Source organism: Cladophialophora psammophila (assembly GCF_000585535.1).
Source record: "Cladophialophora psammophila CBS 110553 chromosome Unknown aczJe-supercont1.28, whole genome shotgun sequence".
Classification (NCBI taxonomy): domain Eukaryota; kingdom Fungi; phylum Ascomycota; class Eurotiomycetes; order Chaetothyriales; family Herpotrichiellaceae; genus Cladophialophora; species Cladophialophora psammophila.
This window is the reverse complement of record NW_006912949.1, coordinates 234,038-256,394: the sequence shown is the minus strand read 5'-3', so window position 1 is coordinate 256,394 and position 22,357 is coordinate 234,038. Positions and strand designations below refer to the sequence as shown.

At 52.6% G+C, this 22,357-nt stretch overlaps 7 protein-coding genes across 7 annotated transcripts; 2 read left to right on the top strand and 5 right to left on the bottom strand.

Annotated features, from left to right (window-relative positions):
* Positions 1–244: 244 nt before the first annotated feature.
* A1O5_11782 (uncharacterized protein) lies at positions 245–1,776 on the bottom strand (the record flags this gene model as incomplete). The annotated part of the gene is made up of 4 exons (XM_007752352.1): positions 245–1,129; positions 1,206–1,508; positions 1,597–1,634; positions 1,728–1,776. 4 exons carry the CDS (start codon positions 1,774–1,776, stop codon positions 245–247), a joined length of 1,275 nt encoding a protein of 424 aa, XP_007750542.1.
* Positions 1,777–2,608: 832 nt separating this feature from the next.
* Positions 2,609–3,694, top strand: A1O5_11781 (uncharacterized protein; the record flags this gene model as incomplete). Its single annotated transcript, XM_007752351.1, has 3 exons — positions 2,609–2,667; positions 2,745–2,859; positions 2,930–3,694. 3 exons carry the CDS (start codon positions 2,609–2,611, stop codon positions 3,692–3,694), a joined length of 939 nt encoding a protein of 312 aa, XP_007750541.1.
* A 2,656-nt stretch (positions 3,695–6,350) lies between these two features.
* On the bottom strand, positions 6,351–6,779 carry A1O5_11780 (uncharacterized protein; the record flags this gene model as incomplete). The annotated part of the gene is made up of 1 exon (XM_007752350.1): positions 6,351–6,779. The coding sequence occupies one exon, from the start codon at positions 6,777–6,779 to the stop codon at positions 6,351–6,353; it is 429 nt and encodes a 142-aa protein (XP_007750540.1).
* A 712-nt stretch (positions 6,780–7,491) lies between these two features.
* Positions 7,492–11,014, bottom strand: A1O5_11779 (uncharacterized protein; the record flags this gene model as incomplete). Its single annotated transcript, XM_007752349.1, has 8 exons — positions 7,492–7,996; positions 8,053–9,182; positions 9,226–10,112; positions 10,166–10,281; positions 10,344–10,540; positions 10,596–10,719; positions 10,771–10,803; positions 10,923–11,014. The coding sequence occupies 8 exons, from the start codon at positions 11,012–11,014 to the stop codon at positions 7,492–7,494; spliced, it is 3,084 nt and encodes a 1,027-aa protein (XP_007750539.1).
* Positions 11,015–12,116: 1,102 nt separating this feature from the next.
* Positions 12,117–15,338, bottom strand: A1O5_11778 (uncharacterized protein; the record flags this gene model as incomplete). Its single annotated transcript, XM_007752348.1, has 1 exon — positions 12,117–15,338. One exon carries the CDS (start codon positions 15,336–15,338, stop codon positions 12,117–12,119), a length of 3,222 nt encoding a protein of 1,073 aa, XP_007750538.1.
* A 394-nt stretch (positions 15,339–15,732) lies between these two features.
* On the top strand, positions 15,733–16,321 carry A1O5_11777 (sorting nexin-3; the record flags this gene model as incomplete). The annotated part of the gene is made up of 3 exons (XM_007752347.1): positions 15,733–15,810; positions 15,911–16,235; positions 16,293–16,321. 3 exons carry the CDS (start codon positions 15,733–15,735, stop codon positions 16,319–16,321), a joined length of 432 nt encoding a protein of 143 aa, XP_007750537.1.
* A 1,263-nt stretch (positions 16,322–17,584) lies between these two features.
* A1O5_11776 (uncharacterized protein) lies at positions 17,585–19,723 on the bottom strand (the record flags this gene model as incomplete). Its single annotated transcript, XM_007752346.1, has 1 exon — positions 17,585–19,723. The coding sequence occupies one exon, from the start codon at positions 19,721–19,723 to the stop codon at positions 17,585–17,587; it is 2,139 nt and encodes a 712-aa protein (XP_007750536.1).
* Positions 19,724–22,357: the final 2,634 nt, after the last annotated feature.

The following is a 22,357-nucleotide window of genomic DNA, read 5'->3' as shown; positions in this document are numbered from 1 at the left end:
AGATCGAACCGTAAGAGGGATGTATATCAAGCAAGCCACAGTGGCGACGCGAGGGGGGGTATCAGGCATGGGAGTCGGCACTCTCCATCCTCTCGTGGGCCGCCAACATGCTTGTTTGCTTCCCTTGAGCCTGGCCAACCATGCATCAAAGTCCCGGGCTTCCTCCGCGATCCAGAACCTTCAGACCGTGTATGGAGCGCAATCACGAAAAGAACAGACCGCCACGGTCCAGCACAATTAATTCTTAGTTTGCCTCCTGTTTTTTCTTCTTCTTCTCCTCCTCCTGTTCCTGCTTTTCCTCCTGGTACTTGTTCATCCCGTGCTTGATGAAGGGCGCCTCCATCAGCCTGGCCCAATTGTGTACCGTCTCGGCCTGGAGGACGGAGACCTTCATCTCCAAGAGCGCGCGTTCCTTCATCTCCTTTTCGTACTCGGCGACCGCTTCGCTCAGAGTCTTGCTCCCGGGGGGGACCGCGCTGAGCTCGTCGATCAGCTTCGCCGCGTCCTGCAGCGCGTTGTTCAGCCCCTGGCCCCGAAACGGCGGGATCGCGTGCGCGGCGTCACCCGCGAGCGTCACCCTCGGCCAGAGCGGCGACGAAGACCAGTCCATGTCGGGCTTCCACACGACGGTGCGGTCTGTCGGGAAGGCCAGGTCGTCGGGCAGGTGCTTGCCGATGGTGGCCCACGGTTCGGCGTAGCGGGAGACTCTGTCGCGCCAGAACTGTAGGCGGGACGCCTGGTCGGGCAGGTCTTCGGGCCTTGGGGACCCCGGCCACGAGAGCAGGTTCTGAAAAAGCCACGTCTCGGGCTTGTCCGGGTCGGCCACGTCCTGGATCGAGTTCCACCAGGTGAAGTTGTCCGGATGGTAGCTGTGCTTGAAGATCGGGTGGATCGAGCGCAAGTACTCGGCGATCTCTGGGGGGAACGTGCAGCTGACGTTGAACATTTGGATGTCCATTATTTCCTCCTTGGCCAGCTCCTCGCCGACGAGGAACCTGCGCACCGTCGAATGAGCTCCGTCGCAGCCCACCAGGAGAGAACCGGATGCACTTGTGCCGTCTTCGAAGACGGCCGTCACGGCATCACCTGCATCTGCGTCGACTGTGACGGACGCCAACCTCTTACCATACTGTGTCACCCGGTTAGTGCGCGTCAGGATACCAACAATGAATGAAATAAAGTAAGTTTTGCAGAGCCCTACATACCTGTACGTCGATCCCCTGGCTCAAGAAAGTCCTCAGCTTCTTCCGTGATACCCGTCTTGGGTCCATGCCTTCCATCTCAAAGAGCTTGTCACCGGTCGCGCCATTGTATATGGGCAGCGACGTGAGTTTGCCCTTGAAGAACGGGTCGCAGCAGATGTTGTCGTTGATGCTGGCCACCAGGTCCGGAGGGATGCACTTGGACAGATACTCGGCGCCCCAGTGCAAGGTCATGCCCCACTCGCGCGACCGGTTCTGATAGGTGGTGTGGTCTTCTCGCTCATACACGGTACACGGGATGCCATTCTACAGTAGACCAATTGTTGGCTCTGGGGGTTGTGAAAAGCATCCCACGGTATTAAGGGAAACGGGAGGGGTCGGTGCCAACACATACCTGTTTCAGGCCCTGTGCCAGGAGCAGCCCGGTAGATCCTCAGGGAAACCATTAGTTGAGCCTGGCGGAACAGCACAGCGACGGGAACGTCATTCGAGTGTAATATGTAAGAGATGTATCTGCGTACATACCGGCACCTATCACAATGACATTGAACGGCTGTGGTGTTCCAGAAGCCATTGTCTTTGGGGGTTTTTTTTTTTTTTTTTTTTTTTGGCCCGTTCTGGTTGTTTGGGGGTTGGTGGGCGCTCTACCCAATATTGTTCGCAAAAACAGGGGGCGGAACGGGGGGGCAATTAAAGATCTGACAAACACTACTTAGGGACAGTCGTGGTTCTTGCAGCTCGACCACGCACCGCAACGATAATATTCATATCATCATCTCATCATGGATGTTTACCCGGCTAAGGGTGCTTTTGTGCGATTTTGTTGGACACGGAACAGATCTCGGGTGGCTTGATGGTGGCTCAACGCCTACCGAGGACCGCAGCGTATCGTCCCGCCGTGCACCTTGTTTCCCTGCGAGTCCGAATGCGTCCTCGTGCATGCCCGTAGTTCGCACCAAGGTGCCTCGTAACCCCATAGCGTAGAGCTTGGAGCTCAAGATGACGAGATTTCCAACGTGGATGGATCCTATTCACCATTTCTAAGACACACCAAAAGGTCCGAGGCCCGCGGGAAGCAATGGGCGCTGAATCTCGCGCGCCGCTAATACTGCGGGCGACTCCACAGTCGTATTTCTTTTTGCGCGTTGCTCGCCTATCACGCGCTGAGATTGTATCTGAGGAGATGGAGTCATTCCGTACCGAGTGCTTAGGTACTCGGCCTGAAAAATCCCTGCTCGCGCCAAGGGGAGCGAGCGGATACAGCTGAGAGGCGACAGGAGGCGAGCAGGTGAATATTTGACGTGCCGGTTGCGCCACGTCTCAAGTACCCGAGAACTCGTAGATGTGCTCAGGCAGGACAAACTGTCAAACTTCGCGTCGATAAGCCTTGAGAACCGGGGGTCAATATGTCCGGTGGTGAGGCCGCGCGGGTTGCCTTAGATGAGGATGAAGGAATCTCCGAGTTGTGAGTGTCCAATCCAGCCCTTCGGGCGATTGATATGGTAGACCGGGCCCTGACATATTCCCCCTCCCTCTCCGTAGGGACGACGGCGAGACAACCGCGTCAGTTCGTTCCAGCATCTTACAAAATCGAGAGCAGTACGGGAGACGATACCATGCCTACAAGGATGGAACGTACCATCGGCCAAACGACGAGGTGCGCTAACAACCAACCCTTCCCCCTTCAAGTCTCTTGGTGCTTAATACTCAAGCGGGTGACCTTTCAGGCCGAGCTGGACCGTCTCGATATAGCCCATGCCCTCTTTGCAATCATCAACGAGGACCGACTCCATCTTGCACCGCTCAAGCCCGAGCCTGGCCGTGTGCTCGACCTCGGCGCCGGCACCGGGGCCTGGGCCATCGAGTTCGCAGAGGCCTATCCCTCGGCCGTGGTGGTTGGCGTCGATATCAGTCCCACCATGTCCGAGTTCGTGCCGCCGAATGTGCAGTTCGAGATTGACGACGTCGAGGACCAGTGGACGTACAGTAAGCAGGCAGACTACATCCACTGCCGATACATGGTCGGGTCGATCTCGGACTGGCCAAAGCTAATGCGCCAATGCTACGACAATCTTAACCCGGGTGGCTGGGTCGAGTTCCAGGATTTTGACATCAACTACTATTCCCAAGACGGGTCGTTGACGGAGAAGCATGCTTTCCGACGCTGGCTCGTGCTCTGCATGGAGGCAGCCGGGAAAGTTGGACGCACATTGCGCGTGGGCATGCATCTCGAGCAGTGGGTGAGAGATGCGGGCTTCACTAACGTCCAGGTTTTCAAGGTCCCCGTACCTATTGGTCCTTGGGCCAAAGGCCAGAGAATGAAGAGGATGGGCCTGTTCAATTGGACTCAGATCTTTGAAGGCCTACAAGCCGTCAGCCTGAGACTGTTCTTGAACGTGCTCGGATGGACTCAACCTGAGCTGGAATCGCTCTTGGTGGAAGTCCGGAAAGATATGAAGAACAAGGAGATTCATTCGCTGTACGACGTGTAAGTAACTCCCCTCACAATACCATGAATACCCCCGTGTTTACACGTGGGAAGGTACACGGTCATCGGTCAGAAACCAGAGAGCCAGGCAGGACAGCCTCACTAGCCCCTCAGCCAGCGAAGCAGGGGGATGAAGAGTAACTGGAAACTTGTGGGAAGGACCATAGAGGTCAAGATCCAGGGGTGCTTGCGAGCCTGGACAGCCTGTGCCAATCCAACTCACCCCACCAGCCACCTGCTGCTCTCGACATCGCCACCACTGCCAATGCCGACGAAGGTGCTGTTTGAACTTGGCCCCGGGTGACCGATGGGACTTCCACTCCAGAGCAAGATTCTCTTTATCAAGAGACTCGACCATTGTTGTCCGTCAAAAAGGGCTCAGTTCGGAACAGTGGTGGAGATCGTGCAACTTCCGAGATCAGTGCAATGGCCGCCGGAGTCGCCGTCAAGGCCAGACCCTCGTGGACTGCACGACCTAGAGTTCGAGCACGAATCTGTCCGTCATCGACGCAAGCACCGGCGGTATATGCAAGGAATCTGAATGATGGTGGACGACCTCCATTCATACCTCACACATTGCGATACGCAAGCAGACCGTCCACCCTTCCCGGGCCCCATAAAAGCCGGAACAGGTTGCGATAAGGGAGCTGGCACAGCATTGCTCTCGCCAGTCGCATTCCGACTGGCTGTGTTCACTACTCGGATGACAGGACATAAGGGGTAGGGGACCACGATGATGTCCATTATCTTGCAATGAGACAAATATCCCAACTGTCACGGGATCTAATGATAAATCTAGAGGACAATTGATAGGATCGGCTGGTGCTCTTTCTCGGAGCCTGGAGGGCCATCACTCGAAGGTGCGTAGAATGGGAGATCGGGGAAGGGCTCTTGCGAGTAGAAGCAGCAAGGAAAGCTGGGGGAGCTACGTACTCCAGTACACAGAACACACTTAGCGAATACGAGGAGGTACAATCCTTGTAGGTAGCCCACCAACCTTTGTTCTCTTCTCAGAGTTCCGGCCCGGGCCGTCGAGCTAGAGCCTGAGCCGCTCAAGCTTCTCGTATACGGCTCGACGGGAAGTATATACTAAAGACGCCTCGTCTGGTACTGACTTGCCTGCCGATTTTCGTTAGTAGACTAATTCGAACCCTGCCTGATCAATCAGCATCCTACAAGCTTGCCTTAGTTAATGCCTAGATCAAGTATATCTATCAAACGAACGGCGGTAATTTCCTGTTTCTGCACACTATCCCCCAGGTTTCCATTAGGGGGTAACGGTTGCCAAAAGGGGGTCCTTCGAAGTCCGGAACCAATTTCCTGACCCATCCAGCGGTATTTCCTCGTCAACTGGACAGCTCGGACACCTATGGTGCCCACAGATGTGGCACCTACCCACGAGCCTGGCCGTATATGGCCCTTCGGTGCACTCGCAACATTGCCAAAACACGCAATTCGGCTCAATCCTTCCTGTCGACCGAGATTCTTGCTCCTGGATGTCCTGGTCTTCTAGAAAAAAGGCGTGCATATTCCGAACGATTTTGAAAGCATCTTCCAGCGACGAACTGCGCGCATCAGGCATCTGAGCAGTGTATGTATGCTGTTCTCCCTCCCAAGGGCCCTGGACATCGCAATCTTTGACTTTGGGTGAATACAAGGTACACCAATGCGAACAAGCCGTACTGGCGTATATTATTAGATCGTGGGTGCTACATTGAGAGTGGACGGAGGAGTTACTATACCAGAAGAGGTCATTTCCGTGAGAAACCAAGCATCCAGTGCAGCGGATACATCTCTTATTCTGCAGTCCCACGAGTATGGACATTGTGATCTTGGTATTTGGCTTCACACTTTCGCTCCAAGTCTGCACCGTCACCAGCCGACCGCGACTATCATTTAAATTAAGATGGTAACCGCCATGTAGGATCAAGAAATGGAATGGATGCTCCTGAAAGCGACTTCTCAGAAATCTGGAAAATATCACCGAGTGTTGGCAGGTCGTGAAGGGCAGTCTCAATGATGCTCCGAGAGGATCTTCGAATATGACATGGTCAGCGCCGAGTATGGACAAGGGCGGACACAGTCGGAAAGTGATGCGTGAAAACGCAATGAGGAGACACACAATCAGAACTGCAGACGCCGGGTCATTCTTTATTAGAGTGATAAAGTCTTGAACCACATTTTCCAGCCGCTGTCGTGTGGTGAGACGACCCAAGACCGCAAGCAAGAGAGGCATAATGAGATGTTCAGGTAGCTCCGAGAAGTTTTCGGGAATAGGCTGTGCACGCTCCCTAGACAATGGTACTGCTCCATGGGACTTGATGTATGTATCCAGAAGATTTGGTTGCTCGCTTGTCTCCCCGGGTTCCTCCCTGCGAGCATCGGCCACTCCTGGGCGCTGGCTGGGGGTTCTCATTAAAGCATGCTGCATATTTGGGATCAGATTGGAGAGACAGTTTTGAGATAGAGAAACCGTGTCCTGGATCTGACGGGCGCACTCAGTGGATTGCATTTGAGCGGCTTGAATGGTCTCCGCGATTGAATCGAGCTTGTGCAATATCAGGCCTTCCACCTTGTCAACCTTTGCTTGTATACATTCCCCAGTGAGACTTGTGATTAGAACGAATTAGCACAGCCTTTGCACGAAAAGGGCGGGTATCTCACACGACGGCGTCCAAGTGCACCGCATCGGAAGCAGATGCTACTCGCGCAGTGGCATCCGCGAAGTCTTTCTCACCACCGAAAGGCCATGCAAGCTGGCGATAGACCCGTCTGACTTTTGCCTTGCAGCCGGTCCTGTTTGTCAACGAATCTTTGTATTTCGCGAGTTGAGATTTTCGGGCTTCCTCAATTGTTCGGAGGCTCATGACTCGGCTTTGAACTTGGGTTTTTGAGGCGGCGCTCTCCTGCGGCAAGTTGTTCAAAACATTCTCGAAATTTTGGATGGATTCCAGGTGGTGATCGATTCCCGTTGATGCGGCGACCACTTTTTCGTCCGAGCCATTGTTGTCTCTCAGTGCTTCAATAATCGTTTTGGCCGCATGAACGCCATTGACGATATCAGACGGAGAGATGCCCACGAACGACATGACAGATATGCCGTAAATGAGTAAAATGTTTCACCAGCGTCGGATGTTCCTGATGTCCCAGCAGAAGAGGGAAGAAAGGTGGAAATTTCACAATGGTAATGAGGCTGGGAGAAGGACGGACGGGTCCCGAACAGGCGGGCGCCCGGAGAAGCTGCGCCTCATGCAGGGACAGACAGAATCCAGCTGATTGGTTCTTTCCCTGGCAAGGCAGAATTGGGCACCCCCTGACACATCGTAAGTCTCCTCAGGGTCTCCTCTCAGCGTACCGAGTAGCACAAGGACAAAGGTTTGGCGCAACAGGGCGGGTAACCGTGGCCCGTGGCAGCTGCAGGAGCGGCGCGTCCCCGGTTGGCAGCCTTGTCAGGCACGATACAGCACATTATACACCCCCCTGGCACCAATTTGTGACCGGGATTGAAAATCTTCATGCGATAGATACCACGGCCCGACCTCTGTGCAGTCCAAATGCTATATTATTCGCTTTTACACCAAAATAAAACACTTTCTTGCTGTGCAATACACGCACAAGAAAACCAGGCAATCGCTCATGAGTCCCTACTACCAGGATTAAACCGCTGGGGGATGGTTCTGCAGGCTGATGAACCTTTTCCATCTGGTATACCTCTCAAGTGGTCAACTCAACTCACCACTCGGTGGGCTTGCCAGATTAGCTTTTCAAATGCCTCCTCCTCTCTTTCCGCCCGGGACGGCTTCAGTCCGTCTTCTCCCGGATCTCGCTCGGCACTATTCCCACATTCCGCTCATAGTCCTCCTGCACGATGTCCAGATTAAACTCGGCTTCACCAACCAGCTTCTTCGTGTCGGCCAACAGGTCCGCCAGGTCCTCGTTCAACATGGTTGTGCAGACCTGCATAACGGCGAAGGCCGAATACCCTGGCTCACAGATGTGTTTGGTGTCTAATATGCCGGCGTCGAGGGAGGAGAGCATCTCACCGATGTGGAATCGCTCAGGAGGTCTCAGGTAAGGGGGAAGTGGCTTTCCGGAACCGATGGCTCCGGAGAGGATGGCAAGGAGTGACGTTACGCTGTGGGAGGTCAGTTCCAGGGAGGAGATGAGTTTTGTGAAGTCCTTGAGCCAGGTGCCGGTCCCATCCGTGGCCACAAGAGAGTTGGGAGCTTCAACGTGGCCCGCTGCTTCGGGGATTTCTTTGAAGGTTTTGGTGGTCCATGCAATCATTGCTGTGAATCGAAGGATACTAAGTGTCTTGTCAGCATTTGACAGTTGAATGTACTTGGGACAGGAATGGCTTACTTCTCCGTATGCGCCAGCATCCTCTCATACAACTCCTTTGGGAATCTGCCTCCAAAAGTAGGCTCCCACCTGATGAACTTGAGATGATTCTTCATTGCCTGGATGAGAATCAGTTCTTTTGCGAATAGGCGGGTGCGAGCCTTCTCCAGCGTCCGGAGCGGGCTTTTCTGGTCTTTGACATCCCCTTCTAGCCCCTTCAGGCGCAATGAGACCGCCTTGTGCGAGGAGCTGTAGTACTGGCCGAGTAAGTACACCGTATTCCCCAGATCTTTCCGCATCTCGCTTCTCGCAGTGGTCACACTCGGAAAGTATGTCAGCAAGCAGGCGACGCCCACGCCGCCAAGCACACAGGCAAGTCGGTAAGGCGCCAGCTCGTATATGGGATGGAAAACTTGACCGTTGGACTCGGAAATGGCGAGGCCCACTTGCTTGACTTGAAGCTCGTACGCCACGATCAACATGACAGTGATCATTCCAATCATAGGGATGACAGGATCATTCGGTTTCGTGACCATCAGATAGTGATAGAGGAACATGGTCAGGCCGACAAAGACAATGACCCCCGCCGTGTCGCCATCCACGATGTACCAGTCAATGTAGGAGAGAACCATCGCCAGGAAAGTGCCGAAAATCCTCACGAATTGCCCGTACATGCCTGATCCGGCGGTTTGAGTCATGCTGATGGCAACCATGATGGCACCCCAGATGATGCGCTGCTTGATGTAGAATTCTTGCGAGTTGCGCAAAAAGGCTGTGAGCGCTATGATCATGGTTCCCACCGCGACCTTGAAGCCGAACCAGGATTCCTGTGAGCCGAAAACCTTGGGAATCAGACGAAAGTAGTCGGTCATCTTCTCCCACCATGTCACGGGCGGGAGATGTTCGGGATCCCGGTTCACCCCTAGAGCATCGCCTAGATAAAGGGTAGGGGTGCCGCTTCGATAGCTGTATGCTGTGTAATCCAGATTGCTGTCTTCACGGGTGATGATCGCCCATGCCCACTTCTTCCACTGTTTCCCGGTAGGAGATATCAGCCGCCTTTTCCTCATAGTGCCGTCCTCAACTTTTGAATCGGCGAACCGCACCAGGTCAAGGATCCCCATTGCGGTTGTCACAACGCAATATTCGAGCTTGAAAAGTCAGTGTGACTCTGAATGACAGGAGAGTACGTACGTCAAGCAGAAGGTATAGCTGGGATGAATGTCGCTGATGAGCAGACCTCTCGGCCGATTGATCAGTGGTCTCCTCCGTCTCGTTCATGCGACACCATTCTTTCAAAGGCCCTTCTCGCTCAGCCAAGAACTTGTTGATAGTCATTTCGAGGTATCTTGCAAACCCTTTTCCATCACGAGACTCGGCTGCTCTCGCTTCAAGCTCAGCTTTGGTCGTGAATGCTGGCTTCTTGGTGATTTGCAGGGTGAAGAATGCATAGTCGAGCCCTTCAATCATTGCCTGCCACAGCAGCTTGAAGGCTCCGTCAACCTGGCCAAACAACCAACTCCACCGCTCTTTCTCGATGTCGTTCAATGCTCGATCTGAAATCTCGGAGCCGGAACCGTCCTTGTGGGTCTTTGCAGACGTCCATCCTCCCTGCTTTTCAACTCGATCATTTACTTGAATCACCGTCTCGAGGCCAGCAATGGGTATCAAAATATTCCTCAGCAGTTTTGTGATACTCGAAAAGTCCTTGCCAGATAATTTCCCAAAAGTAACCTCACGTTTGACGTAACGCATCTCTGATTGAATCTTGACCTGGCATTCAGTGGCTTCCGCAGCGAGCGCTCTCCATTTATCAGCCTCAGGCCAGGAGGTCAGCCGCTCATTAGGGTCTCCCCCTTCACTGTCGCTCCCCAGGCTGCTCGCTTTGCTCCCAGCATTCCAGTCCCGAGAGGGTAAAGAGATCAGCAGTGCTGCTTTAGCATCAATGACGCTTTTGAGGACGTGGAGATACTCGTTGAGGATCAATGTTGCCAGATCTCGCGTTGTAAGAGGAAGCACCACAAAGTGAACGGCGAAGGCAAGCCCGAATCCGACAAAGAAGGTATCGAGGAGTCGTCTCACTAAAATCACACAAAATCAGTAAAAACGTTTCCGAGGGAACACCAGAACCTACTTAGAGAGTATACTTGTTCCATCTCTGGAAATATTGCGCCATATACGGCCGTGATGTTGATAAATATACCAAACACGATTAAAGGCAGGAAGTATTGCGGTCGAAAGGCGCGGAACCTGACTAGGTCGTCAGCACGGCCACATCGAGCTATAGGAGAACCGATGAATGAAAGACGTACGTGTTGTATGCCCAGAGCCAAAAGAAGAACCACACTGCCAGGCATGCGCTTGCAGCTGCATTGTAGGGGACAACTTCGGCCCCCGGGACTGGTCCGTTGCTCCGCTGCTCTGCTGACAGATGAGTCGTGTTTTGTCGGGCTTTTACTGCGGTCCACATGTAGAGAAGGGATATTGCGGCGGCAAGACAAGTCAGGAACTAGTAACCAGTGAGCCGAACAAACTTCTGCGAGGCAGATCCAAGAGAGTCGTACACAAGTGACGAGGAAATTCTGCAGGAATCTGGCTCGGGGCAGAATTGGAACGACGAAGAGTGACATGATAGGGATGAGATAGCCGATTGTCGAGTAGTGGGCTGCGACGCTAGCATCTTGATATCTGGTAGTAGTAAGCTCCTGCCACTGAATTGCCTCTAAAAAGTGAACGTACATAGCAAGGCCAACGGTTGGTGCGACGGCTCCTCTGATCACGGTCCGTTAGCATAGAACCCAAAGGTTTGGGTGAGGTTGCAGGCGGGTTGCCGTCCTGTGGCACATGTTCTCGTAGTACAGCTTTGGCATCCATCTTCTGCAATGACATACTTGAACATCAATAATATGGTTGGGAGATTGATTTTCAACCCTAGCCTGTCGTTGAGCCGCTTCAGCAGTGACGGTTTCTTTGAGCTTGCCATGGCGGCGTCGACCGCAAAGAGTCCGTAGGCAGTTCCCAAGTGCAGCAATAGAAAACCTAGGGTCTTAACAAGGAACGGCTGACACAGGGTACGATCACCGCAGCATTGGAGACTATAGAGTCCAATGATTTCCAGATGCTTTGGGTTCTTTCGTGGTGCCTTGCCTCCAGAAAGGAAACACGCCGCAAGTAGACAATGGTTTCAAACAGAGAAGACGCGTTCAAGCGGAAAGGCTCAAGCAAGTATCAGGTGAACACCAGGAAAAAGGGTGCTGAAGAAGAACAAAAGGACTTCGAAACTAGTGACAGGCAAGCCCCTTGTCAAGTGAGGAGATGGATATGCATCAGTAAGCCATAGCCTAAGCGGCCATGAGATACCGAATTAGGATACACATCGGACAAGGCTGAGATGGTGTGGGTCAATAGAATTAGACTTTCTTCGAAAAATGCCCCCAACCCCGGCGCATAACAGTGACCAGTCTGTCAAGTGGCGAAACTTATCTTGGTAGTTGAACCCTCAAGCTGAGATTCTTCTTTCAGTTGACCCTATTAAGAAAAAGAGAGAGTTGTGGGAAAAGGGATGGAAACCCTGAGGACGCAGTCCGGCCCTAGAATTCGTAAGCAACTCCGAGGCTGTACAGATTATTATTCCTCGAGACTTTTGACTGTATCAGGAAAAGCGTTGCCAAGGATCCTCCAGAGCATTACTCATCCACTCGCTACCTCGGCGAATGGTATTAAACAGCATCTGGGTGACTGCCGATCAAGGGCCACGCCACCAACGCCAATTTTTTCATATAATCATACACGACTGGACTTCCAGAACTTGGGGCCGCCAATCGCATTTGGCTTGCTCACAAACACAGGAAAGTTCCAGCCGAAGCTTCCGATATGGTAATGTCCTGTCAGGCTGTGTTTTAGCCTTGCCAGTCCCATGCACGGAGTACCTCCTCAAAAGGCAGTGGATTGCAGGGATGCTCTCGACAGCGGGGACCTCGGACATCGAGAGAGGTATAAGAAGGCTAGCTTTGGACAAGGCGATGCTCATTGAATCGATCGTTCGCTGGATACCCCTATATTCATTGCTAGTGGCCCCCAATTTATCATGCCGTCAGCTTGCCTGCGGTACTTTGGCACCAGTTGTTCCAGTCTGTGAAAAACCCCGGCAGAACTCGACATTTCTTGTCTGTTAGTTGCCGTAGTCTCGTTGACGCGTACGTCTCAACAATCACCCTGATATTCGTAGGATTGGCTTTGACAAGGGCCTTCACGACAAGAATGCTCGATAGGCTTGCCACATTTGAGTGCGCGTGGGAAGACTCCATGCCCGCTTCCTCATGAATTGACTTGAGAATATCGACAGCATGCCCACTGTAGGAGTCACTAGGTAACTTGGGTGCATTTGGTCCTTTGCACCGCGAGCAAAATTGTTGTAGCATATTGCAGGAACGATCGGCAAGCTGCTTTGTTTGCGTGGTCCTTGCAAGTTTGAGGAGAGGCAGAATCAAGTCCATGGTCAACGAGTTGTGTTGCTGGTGTTTCAAATATGACTCGATCAGGTCGAGCACGCGGTTCTTGAAGTTCACGATGATCTCTTTCGCCTCCTTCGCCTCCTTCTTTTTGTTCTTTGATTGCTGCTCATTTCGCGCACGGAAGACTTCTGCAAGCTTTGAATCCAGTTGCATCATTTCATCGTCGCCCATATCTGCGTCGGAAGAGGAATCAGCAGTCTCTGATGCGGCAGCGAGATCGTCTTGGTTGAGTCGCCGAGTCCCTAAAGCCGATGCAAGAGCAGCATCAAATGCAGCCAGCTCCTCGTCCTCTTCATTCTCCTCATCCTCGCCCTCAGATGCCTCAGAAGCCTCAGAATCACCAGATGTGTCATCTGAATCTTCTTCTGGATTTTCATCAGAATGTGCCGATCCAGAGCTAGGGTCTGCTTGGTCCAATGATTTATCGGACTCCGAAATCGAATCGACTTCAACATCGGAGTCTAGTCCTTCCATCTCCAAATCGGAAGCAAGGTGCTCTTCATCCTCGTTCTCGACTCCCCCCGCCTCGAACATCTCTTGTTGGCCTTGAAGGTTCTCTTTCGTGTCGAGGATGCGACACATAGCCTCGAGACCAGTAGCAGAGATATTGGGGGCGAAAGCATCGAAAATCTGGACAGTGATTCGCCTCATGAGCTTCGATGGTCTTGACGCAAAGCTGAGAAGAATCTCCATAATAGCATCTGCAGACTCCTGTCCACTGTTAGCTGTCACACGTCCTTTCTGGTTATCCTTTCGTCGACCCCAGTTGTCTAGCACTTCCTGCAATATCTCTACAGCCTCCGTCTCCCCACTGTAGATTTGAAAAAGTAATAGTGCATAAAGCAAACACAGTCCCTCTGAGGACGACAAAACTTTTGCATGAACAGGCTTTTTCGAGGACACCGCTGGAGCCCGGTCGGCTTTCGAGGACGTCTGGGTATTGATCTGAGTGGCTGTCAAATTTTGCCAGGCTGTCTGCACTATGCCGTTGACATCGCCCTCGAAGGCAGAGGCCATCTGGACATGAAGGGTCTCTAATTTGCGAATATGAAGGACAACGTCCTTCAACAACCAACAGCCTAGAGACCCGAGCTTGAGAGCTTGCTCAAAGGATAAACTCAGACGCTCTTTCGCAAAGTCGCGAGTCTCTGGTAGCAGTACAGGCTGAATATCACGGTTGAGATTCTCCGGGATTTTCGCAGTTAGTGAGACACATCCTTCTCTGAGCCATGACTTGAGTATGCTGGAAACGAGTTCCTTATCTACATTCTCAATCTCATGCTCGTGTGACATTTGAAAGTGTTCCCAGCGACGGAGCCTTGCTGAAAGCATCTTCCACTCCAGATTTATAATCGTTTTCTGTTGCAAAAGAGTCGCCTTCTCGTCCTCTTCTTGAAGAGATCTGAGCAAAAGATTAGTCAGAGTAGAATTGATGCCCTTAAGCACATCCAAATTGTCTGCTTCGAACAAGTTCTGCAGAGTTTTTGATTTAGTGACCTGATCAAAGTCGCTGAAAGAGACACTCTGTAACAGCGCTCGAACATAGGTACCGGCAAGGTCGGCACGCTGATTCCAGGGATCAGTCTCCGTCAAGCGGGTATTAATGATTTGAGACAGTTTTTGGGCAGATCTCAATAGAAATCTCTCGGAGCTCTTAAGGGAGTTGGCCAAGCACCGAGTCGCTTGCGGCGTGAAGGTATAGATCAAGAGCTCTTGGGGGGCTGTTTCGAAGACCTTCTTCCACAGGCTGAACCCCCAGGATTTCCGCTCGGCACTGCTAGCAGGTGCGAAGAGGCTTTCATCCACAACGACTTTCCAGAACAGGTCGAATGCAAGCTTGTTGTCGTTTCGGGCGCTTTTCTTCGCACCTTTCCGATCCCCAGATGCATCAGGCGTGTTCGGAAAAGTTTCGGCAAGTACAATATCCCAGGCAAAATGCAGATTCGCAGACCATCTGGCAGAACCTTGAGCGTTCAGTTCGGATTCCCCTTCCGCTTGCTGGACTCTCGCATCTTTGAGAATATCGGCAAGGATGTTAACATCTTTCTTTGCCAGTGGATGACCGCTCTTCCAAGCCGACTTAGGCAGTTTCGCATTCGGGAAGCGCCTAGACGTCACCAGCCAGATCGCAACCCCTTCAGGCGTACGTATGAGCTTGGTCGCAACCAGGCTCTCACTTATTTCCAGTGCAAACTTTTCGGGCAGCTCGTTCTCGTCGGAGACAATGCAATTGTAGATCACCCAGCCGCATTCTTGACGAAGCCATGGTTTCTTGACTGCTAAAGCACAAACAATGTCTAGCAGGCGCTTGAAATGACTTTGATCTGCTTTCTTGCAGAAGAGGGTTCCCGACTTTAAGATGGCGTCAGCACCAAACACCCTCCCAAAATAATGATCTCGCTCGTCTTGGCCAGAGGTGCCCTTCTCTGGCAAGGTCTCGGCCTCAAGGATGTCAATGACGGTTGAGACAGAAACATCGCTCTCGGTGGACGAAACCGGGGCAACTGCAAGTTGTGAAAGAAGTTCGGTTAAGGCGACAGAAAAGCCGAGCCGAGCCGATTTGCGACTGCTGCAGAGTCCACGGAAGAGCCGCGTCAGAATAGTTTTGGTCTGTTCATGGCTGGTGATGCCTGGCTTGTAGATTTTGGAGAGCAGTGTGTGGGCAGCGGCAAGACGAATGTTCTCCTGGATGTCAGCCAGGTCTTCGTAGACTTTGACAAGCTCGACGTCGACTTCTCTCTTTCTTTTTTTGGACATGGTGTCAGCGTTTGGTGAGCGTAACCGTGACTGCATTGTTGCCTTCTGTAATGAACTGGAAGTCGAGTGCAAAAAAAAAATATCACTGGCACCCTGTACCGGAAATTCGAGATCCACTCACTTCTTGGCATGGCACTCGAGACAAGATGCGGGGTGACCAGATTGGGAAAGCGCCAAAAGTCAGGTGCGGCGAGCCGCTCTGGCAGGAATCTTCTCGACAAGACACCAAGATATCACTGAGTGACCTCCTAATCAACCAAGACTACTTCACATAGTCATTCTCCAGCTCGACTGACTGACACCCACGCATCTGCGCCCTACAAAGCACTCGGAGTCTATATCATCGGATTACCACCATCTTGCGTCTCAAGTGCACGCGACCGATCGCCCTGTTCAGCTGCCTGTATCCTCCATCTTGAACCCCGCAGCGATGCAGGCCTTACCGGAGTCCCGTCAACAGACCTTCGAGGAGATCTACGGTCCTCCAGAGAACTTCCTCGAGATTGAAGTACGTTGTGGGATTTCTCACCTATTGCAAAGCTTCCTGTGCTCTCTCTGTCGGAGCCAGGCACATTTCACTGGAAAGCGGGACTAACCTCTGGCTGTAGGTGAAAAATCCACAAACCCACGGCTCTTCTCCTCGTAACATGTACACTTCTTATGAAATCCACACCCGCACCAACATCCCGGCCTTTAAACTGCGCCACTCGGTTGTTCGCCGCAGATACTCCGACTTTGAGTACTTTCGAGACATTCTGGAGCGAGAAAGCGCGAGAGTCACAATCCCTCCATTGCCCGGGAAAGTATTCACAAACAGATTCTCTGACGACGTGATTGAGCACAGGAGAGAAGGACTTCAGAGATTCCTACAGATCGTGGTTGGACACCCGCTCCTACAAACTGGGAGCAAGGTTCTCGGAGCGTTCATACAAGGTGAGGCGAGGATGCCTGGCCGAAGGGAGCGAGACCGGACTGACAGGAGACAAACAGATCCAAATTGGGACCGCAATGCGTGGTGAACAACCGCACTTCCAAACCCAAAAAGAAATGACGAGATCGAAACGATCAACGAGATGATGAGCAAAACGACAATTCGAAGCGAGGCTTTCTGCGAGCAAACTCCTGCGGCATTATTCGACACTGTCTGTTCAACATTTGTTCCTTTTCTTTTAGCACATACATGGAGGAGCGGGGTGCTCATGGAGTATTCAAGATGGCGCTGTCTGCTTTCAAAGACCATCGAGATGGGTTGGAATACAACGAATTGAACAATTCTGAGCGTCTTCTGTGCCCACGCAAGACAACAATCTCCATAAGCCTGAATCCAAATGGGACGTTCTGGAGAGTGTCTGCCCGAGGAAGGATGTTCGAAAGGCTTTTGGATGGTCATGATGTGCGTGCCGGAAAGTCGTCGAATACAAAAAAACTCAGTGAGCATAGCTGAGAAAGGAGAGAAAATCGAAGCACACAGAGAGTGATTGATTATTCATCCAGCCTTCACCTGATGTCCTTGCAATTAATATTGATTGACAGACACCGCGGCCATTGAACGTCCTGTTTCTCTCTTCTCTCTCCCACTGCCCTTTTCTCTCCTATTGGCAAAAAGACTAAAGCAAGCTATCAGTTAGTCACCTGCGTAGAAGGGAATACTTGACTTGCGGCAACCTTGATGAGTGAATGCAACCATGAAAGAAGGGAGGAAGAGAGGAAGGAAGGAAAGAACGACGAGGACCCAATTGTGGCGTTGGTGACCAAACCAGACATATATATAACCAGCGAGTCGACCTCCTCTGCTATTTAACAACAGTCGGCATACCGCTACAGCCTCCTGCCCTGAATCTCATTACCTAGGTATGTACGGAGTATTTCCAGACGGCTCTATCCCAGTTCCAAGTCCTCTCCCATTCCCGGACCGGCAAAAGTCAAAAGTGCAATGAAAAAAAAAAACAATGGGTATCACAGTCGCAAATAGCAAAACGGGGCATTTCCCTCCCTCGCCCACTTCCTTTTCCTGAGTCCGTTGTCCTGCCTCATTCTCCCAGAGTCCCATGTCAACCCAGCCAAACAAGTTGAGAAAAGAGTGACCAAAATGAGCCCGGTCCCGTCGCTGTGTGAGCCACGCCGTATTGCCGTTTATGGCTTCCCGTGTTCAGTCCTGTCCAATGCCACGTCACCGTGGAGCGGTATGCGCCCTTTACATATCTGTTCAAACACCCTTTTCGAATGCCACGCAAAGTATCCTTTCTGTTCAATTCTTCAATGCGCATCCCATTTTGCCCCGGCTAATCACTACTGTCATCCCCGTCATGCATCGGTGGCAGCGTATTATCCTCCCAGTCCATATCATCGAAGAACCCGAGCGAGAAACTCGGCAATGTGATAAGGGGCTGCTGCTGCTGCTGCTCCTTTTCCCTATCCCGGTCTCTTTCTTTCTCGTTTTCGTCTTGCCTGATTTCGTTTTCTTTGTCAACATCGCCGGTCACCCTGGTCACCGAGGTAGTAGCATCGTTAGATCCAGCTGAAGTCGGCGTGCTGTCGTCTGTCGATGTGATCTCCTCCCACCGTCCTCTCTCTATCCTCGTCCCTTCGTATTCCCTGCCAGGGACAACTACATCCCATGGTATCGGCTGATCAGCGAGGGCCTCTTTTTCCGCTCTTATGGCGTTCCTAGCCTCACGCTTCGACGGCGCAAACTCGGCGTGCTTGTACCCATCTGGAAACCTATTTCGAATACGATCGCGGAGATCTGTTGCCCGTCTATGCGACAGATTGAGGTCCGGGTCATCATGAATGGCAGTCCACTGAAATCCATGTCTGGCGACACCTCCCAGGAGATTGTTGTCCTCTTCCTCAGTCCAAGCACGGCGTTTACGACGTTTTGGGGTTGAGTTAATTGCGGCACCTCTTTCTCGGCACTGCCTTATTCCTAATATTTCAATGGAAGGGGATGCCTCCGCAATAGGACTGTCGGCCCTCAGATTCGTGTCTGCCTTCGTTGAGGGCTTTTCATTCACACAGACGCGATACCGATCTTTCAAGTCGACAGCACTTCGATCGCCAAAGTTGAAGGATGGATCATCCACGATCTGTTTCCACCTCCCAATGCCGTACTTGCTCACGCCAGCCATGAGGTCTGCTGTTTCAGTGCCGGTCCACTTCCGCCTAGGCCGACGATTGTTGGGACCTCTCATGGGGCCCGCCTTCCAAGGAGGACGAACAGGAGGGATTACTCGAGGGACGTGGTCACGGACCTCCTCTGGAGGAGTTGGATAATTACCCGTGTCCTGTTGGTTGGGTACGGCCAGCCTATCAACAAGGGGGCCAGATGAGGCTGCTGGGGGCGAAGGCGCTGCCGGAGGCGCAGGGTCTGGCTGACTGGACTCAGTGAGCATGTCTCTGACGTGGATCCTTGAAGTTGTTGTTTGCCGAGCAATGGCTGGAATCGAGTCCAGGTCAATTGACGGTAGCAGAGCAGCAGAAGGAGGAGGTTCATGCAATCCCGTAATTGTGCCATGTGTCGGATCAGAGTCAATTGACTGTAGCAGAGCCGCAGAGTGAGGGGGTTCATGCGGCCCTGTAACTGCGGTATATGTTGAGTCGGGGTCAACTGGTGGCAGCAGGGCTGCAGAGAGAGGCGGCTCCTGCAGTCCTGTGGCGTGTATCAGTTCGGTGTCAATTGGTGGTAGCGGAGCCGCAGAATGAGGAGGAAGTTCATGCAGTCCTGTCGCTGTGGAATGTATCGGGTCAAAGTCAGTTGACCGTAGGAGAGGTGCAGAAGGGGCCAGTTCATGCTGCCCTGCAACCACAGCATGTATCGAGTCAAGGTCGATTGATGGCAACAAAGCTGCCGAAGGAGGAGGTTCATGCAGTCCTGTAACCATGGCAGGGAGGAGCGGAGCGGGCCTACTCTGCCGGTCTTCCTTCTGAGCAGGGGGAGGAAGATGCCTGGTCCAGTCAAGAGTTCCATGATCGTTGTCTGTGTCCAATCTTAAGCGCCTCAGAGAGTAAGGAGGCTCGACAAAGGAAGGAGTCTGGACAGGCGATTTTTCCACCACAGACAAACTGATGAACGATGGGAGATATGTTGGGGCGAAGTCCGGGCCATGGTCGGCTTCCAGCAGTTCACTGATAGCCAAGTGCGGTCTTTTAGCCTCTCGTGCTAGGAGGACATCATTGGGTGTGATTTTTGGCGTCCTCCTCGTCTCAGGACTATCTGCAGGATGTGTGGTGTTTTTGTTTGTTCGTCCATTGTTCAGACTATTGTCGGCCACAGGCTCGAGAGGCAGAGGAACATTTGCGTGACGGCTTGGCGCAGGGTTGCGGAGAGGAGCGATTTGAATGTCGGTCAGAGCGGGCAGATCGGGGAGCTGGAATAGAGGATCGTCAAGGAGGCCGGGTAAGGGCTCGGTGATACCGTTCATACTGGCTGTAGCAGATCATCGCCAATTGGAGCTTGGGGAGGGGCAAGGGAGGTGGATGAGGGTGAAGGCGAAGGCGCGGGCGACGAGTCTGAAGAGTCGAGTTTGAAGCACTCTTTGGGCATGTACTCGGGTAAAAGAGCAACAGAGCGACGAGAGGCACAGAGACGGCAGATTAGTCGATGAAAGGCCGTGCGGACAACCGAAAAGACACAGCGATGTTTGAATGGCAACTAAAAGGTACTTTTGGACGTCGAGATGAAGCAGAAGTCGTGAAAAAGGCAGTTGATGGGCATTTGCAAGCCGAGCTTGGCATGATGGACTTTGGCCGAGCTGGGACTTGGTTGACGCTCCATGTTGGCGAGATCGGCTAGAATCACTCGGTTTCTCTGGACTAACAAGTGCATAATCCTCCGATGTCTGGCACCTCGTACCGAGTACTTGCCAGACGATCTACCTTTACTCTCCCATATACAATTTCCAGATGCTGGCATATGGTAGACAGACCCCCCTGGGTGACCCCCTTCGTGAAGGGAGTTCCACGATAACATTATTACTGTATCTACGGCGTCAAGGCCTCATTGTCGTCCAGTTCAGCCTTTGCTGCCCCGCCGTCATTGCGTCTTTGGCTGCCAGTCCCACACCCTCTGGACAGTCATCGAGTCATCTCAAGCCCTCTGCGATAGCAAGAGATGATCTTGGGGATTCAGGACCAGCAGCCACTGTTTCTACGAATACCTCGTACACCAGTCAGCATCACTGCATCTGATTTCTAGGCCTCGGCTGGTGCTGATAGTCCCCTTTCTGGCCATCATCGCGCCAACGCTTCTTTGCATCTGAAACGAAAATCTAAATGCCGCGTGTGACACTTTTGCTTGCGACGTGAAGCCCCATGCGCCGAGCTGTACGGAGTAGTCCTCGCTACTATCAGATTGGCTTCAGGTCCGCTCCCGTCAGGGCAAGGCTCTGCAGATCACCATCGACTAGCATAGACGGCGGCTAGTGGCGATCTTGCTCCTGCTCCTGCTCCTGCTCCTGCTCCTGCTCCTGCTCCTGCTCCTGCTCCTGCTCCTGCTCCTGCTCCTGCCCCTGCCCCTGTGAAGCTGCCATCTCGAGCTCCCACTGCCTACCTCAGTGAGAAGATCTTCCAGTCAAAGATGGACCCTGCCCTCACAATCCTGCTCACTGGCATCAGAACAGATTAAGTGGAAGAACGAACCAAACGAGAAAACGTGATCTCGAGGCTGCATAGAGAGGTATTTCACAATTGCGCCCTTCTCGAAGGGGGATGGAGACTGGTAGTTGTGAGTTCAGGTGTCTCGACTATTGCTTACCGATATTCGACAGCACGGTCGTGGGCGTACGGCTCCCTAATGCTGGACCGGGGCCAAGCATCGCTTCAAAAAGAAATCCCAGAATATATCGTGACATGCAAGATTCTCTAGAGGGCGAGAACCTATGATTGAAAATTAAATGCTGCCCGAGCTTGGATGTTCATGTGCCGTAGTGTTTATCTGATCATAATGCAGAATTTAAGTGTGGTGTGATCTTTGAGTCAGCCAACAGACCGACTTAGCTGACAGGCAGTGTTTGGCAGCTTTGTACTCGTTATCCAGACTCTCGCATATTGGCACTCTCTACCCGCAGCCCAAGGCTACCAAGTAGTCCCAAAAACAGAGTATGTACCCAGTAGTTGCACCGTCATCTTGACCCAACCAGCCAGATGAGATAACGTGCCCGCCAAAACAGTGTGATGCAGTGATGAGACACGTGATCATCAGCAGCGGTTTGGCCCCGGGCCCGAAACGATAAAAGCCGGTCAATAGGCGCGCACCGTGTGACATAGGGATCAATATTAATAGTGGCATAAGACAGTGCACATGCCTGTGACCTATTATTCGACGGTTGCCTGAATCCAGGAATATGACGAACCCACACAATGCAGCTTCAGGGGTGTTTTTGGGTGCGAACCACTATGATCCCCGCAAAAGATGGAAGTACAGAGGTCTTTTTCAGGGTACACAGGTGCTCAGGCCCAGCAAGGATGATGCTTTGTCGGGCGAACCCAAAGGAGGATGGCCCTTTAGCTGAAGCTGGATGGTTGGTTGGGGGCGCCGGGCGCCAGTGTTTCATGTTGTCCATCATCGCCAGCAGAGTCGAACAGGTACGAATCGGACGTTCAAGTGGCTTGAGCACATTAAGCTTGGACTGGGAAGCCTGCGTCGGGCTGGAGTCGACGGAGCGGTTGTCAGTTACACTTTTCGTCTCCGAGGGCTCGAGAGTCGAGGGGTCCAGGATGATGGATGTAAATTTGAAGAGCAAGGTGGACAGACAGAGGATGTTTCATGGCTACCTGTTGGACGGGCTTGGTGGTTTGAAATGCGGGACGAAAGCCCATCATAGGCTCTGAATCCGAAAGAGCCACCAAGCAGCTGGCATGATCCTTCTTCCGGGGAGTCTTTCTCACCCGTTCCGTGTTGCATTCTGGTAGCAGAAGTCGCGAGAAAAGTTAGGTAGGTAATGTTCAATGGGCGCAGTCAGTTGCCCTGGCGGTCCTCAAGGTGGATATTGGCCGTTGCTTGGCAGGTACAGCACGCAGAGCGGGCTCACCGCGGCTTCTCATTGGGGGGGGGGGGG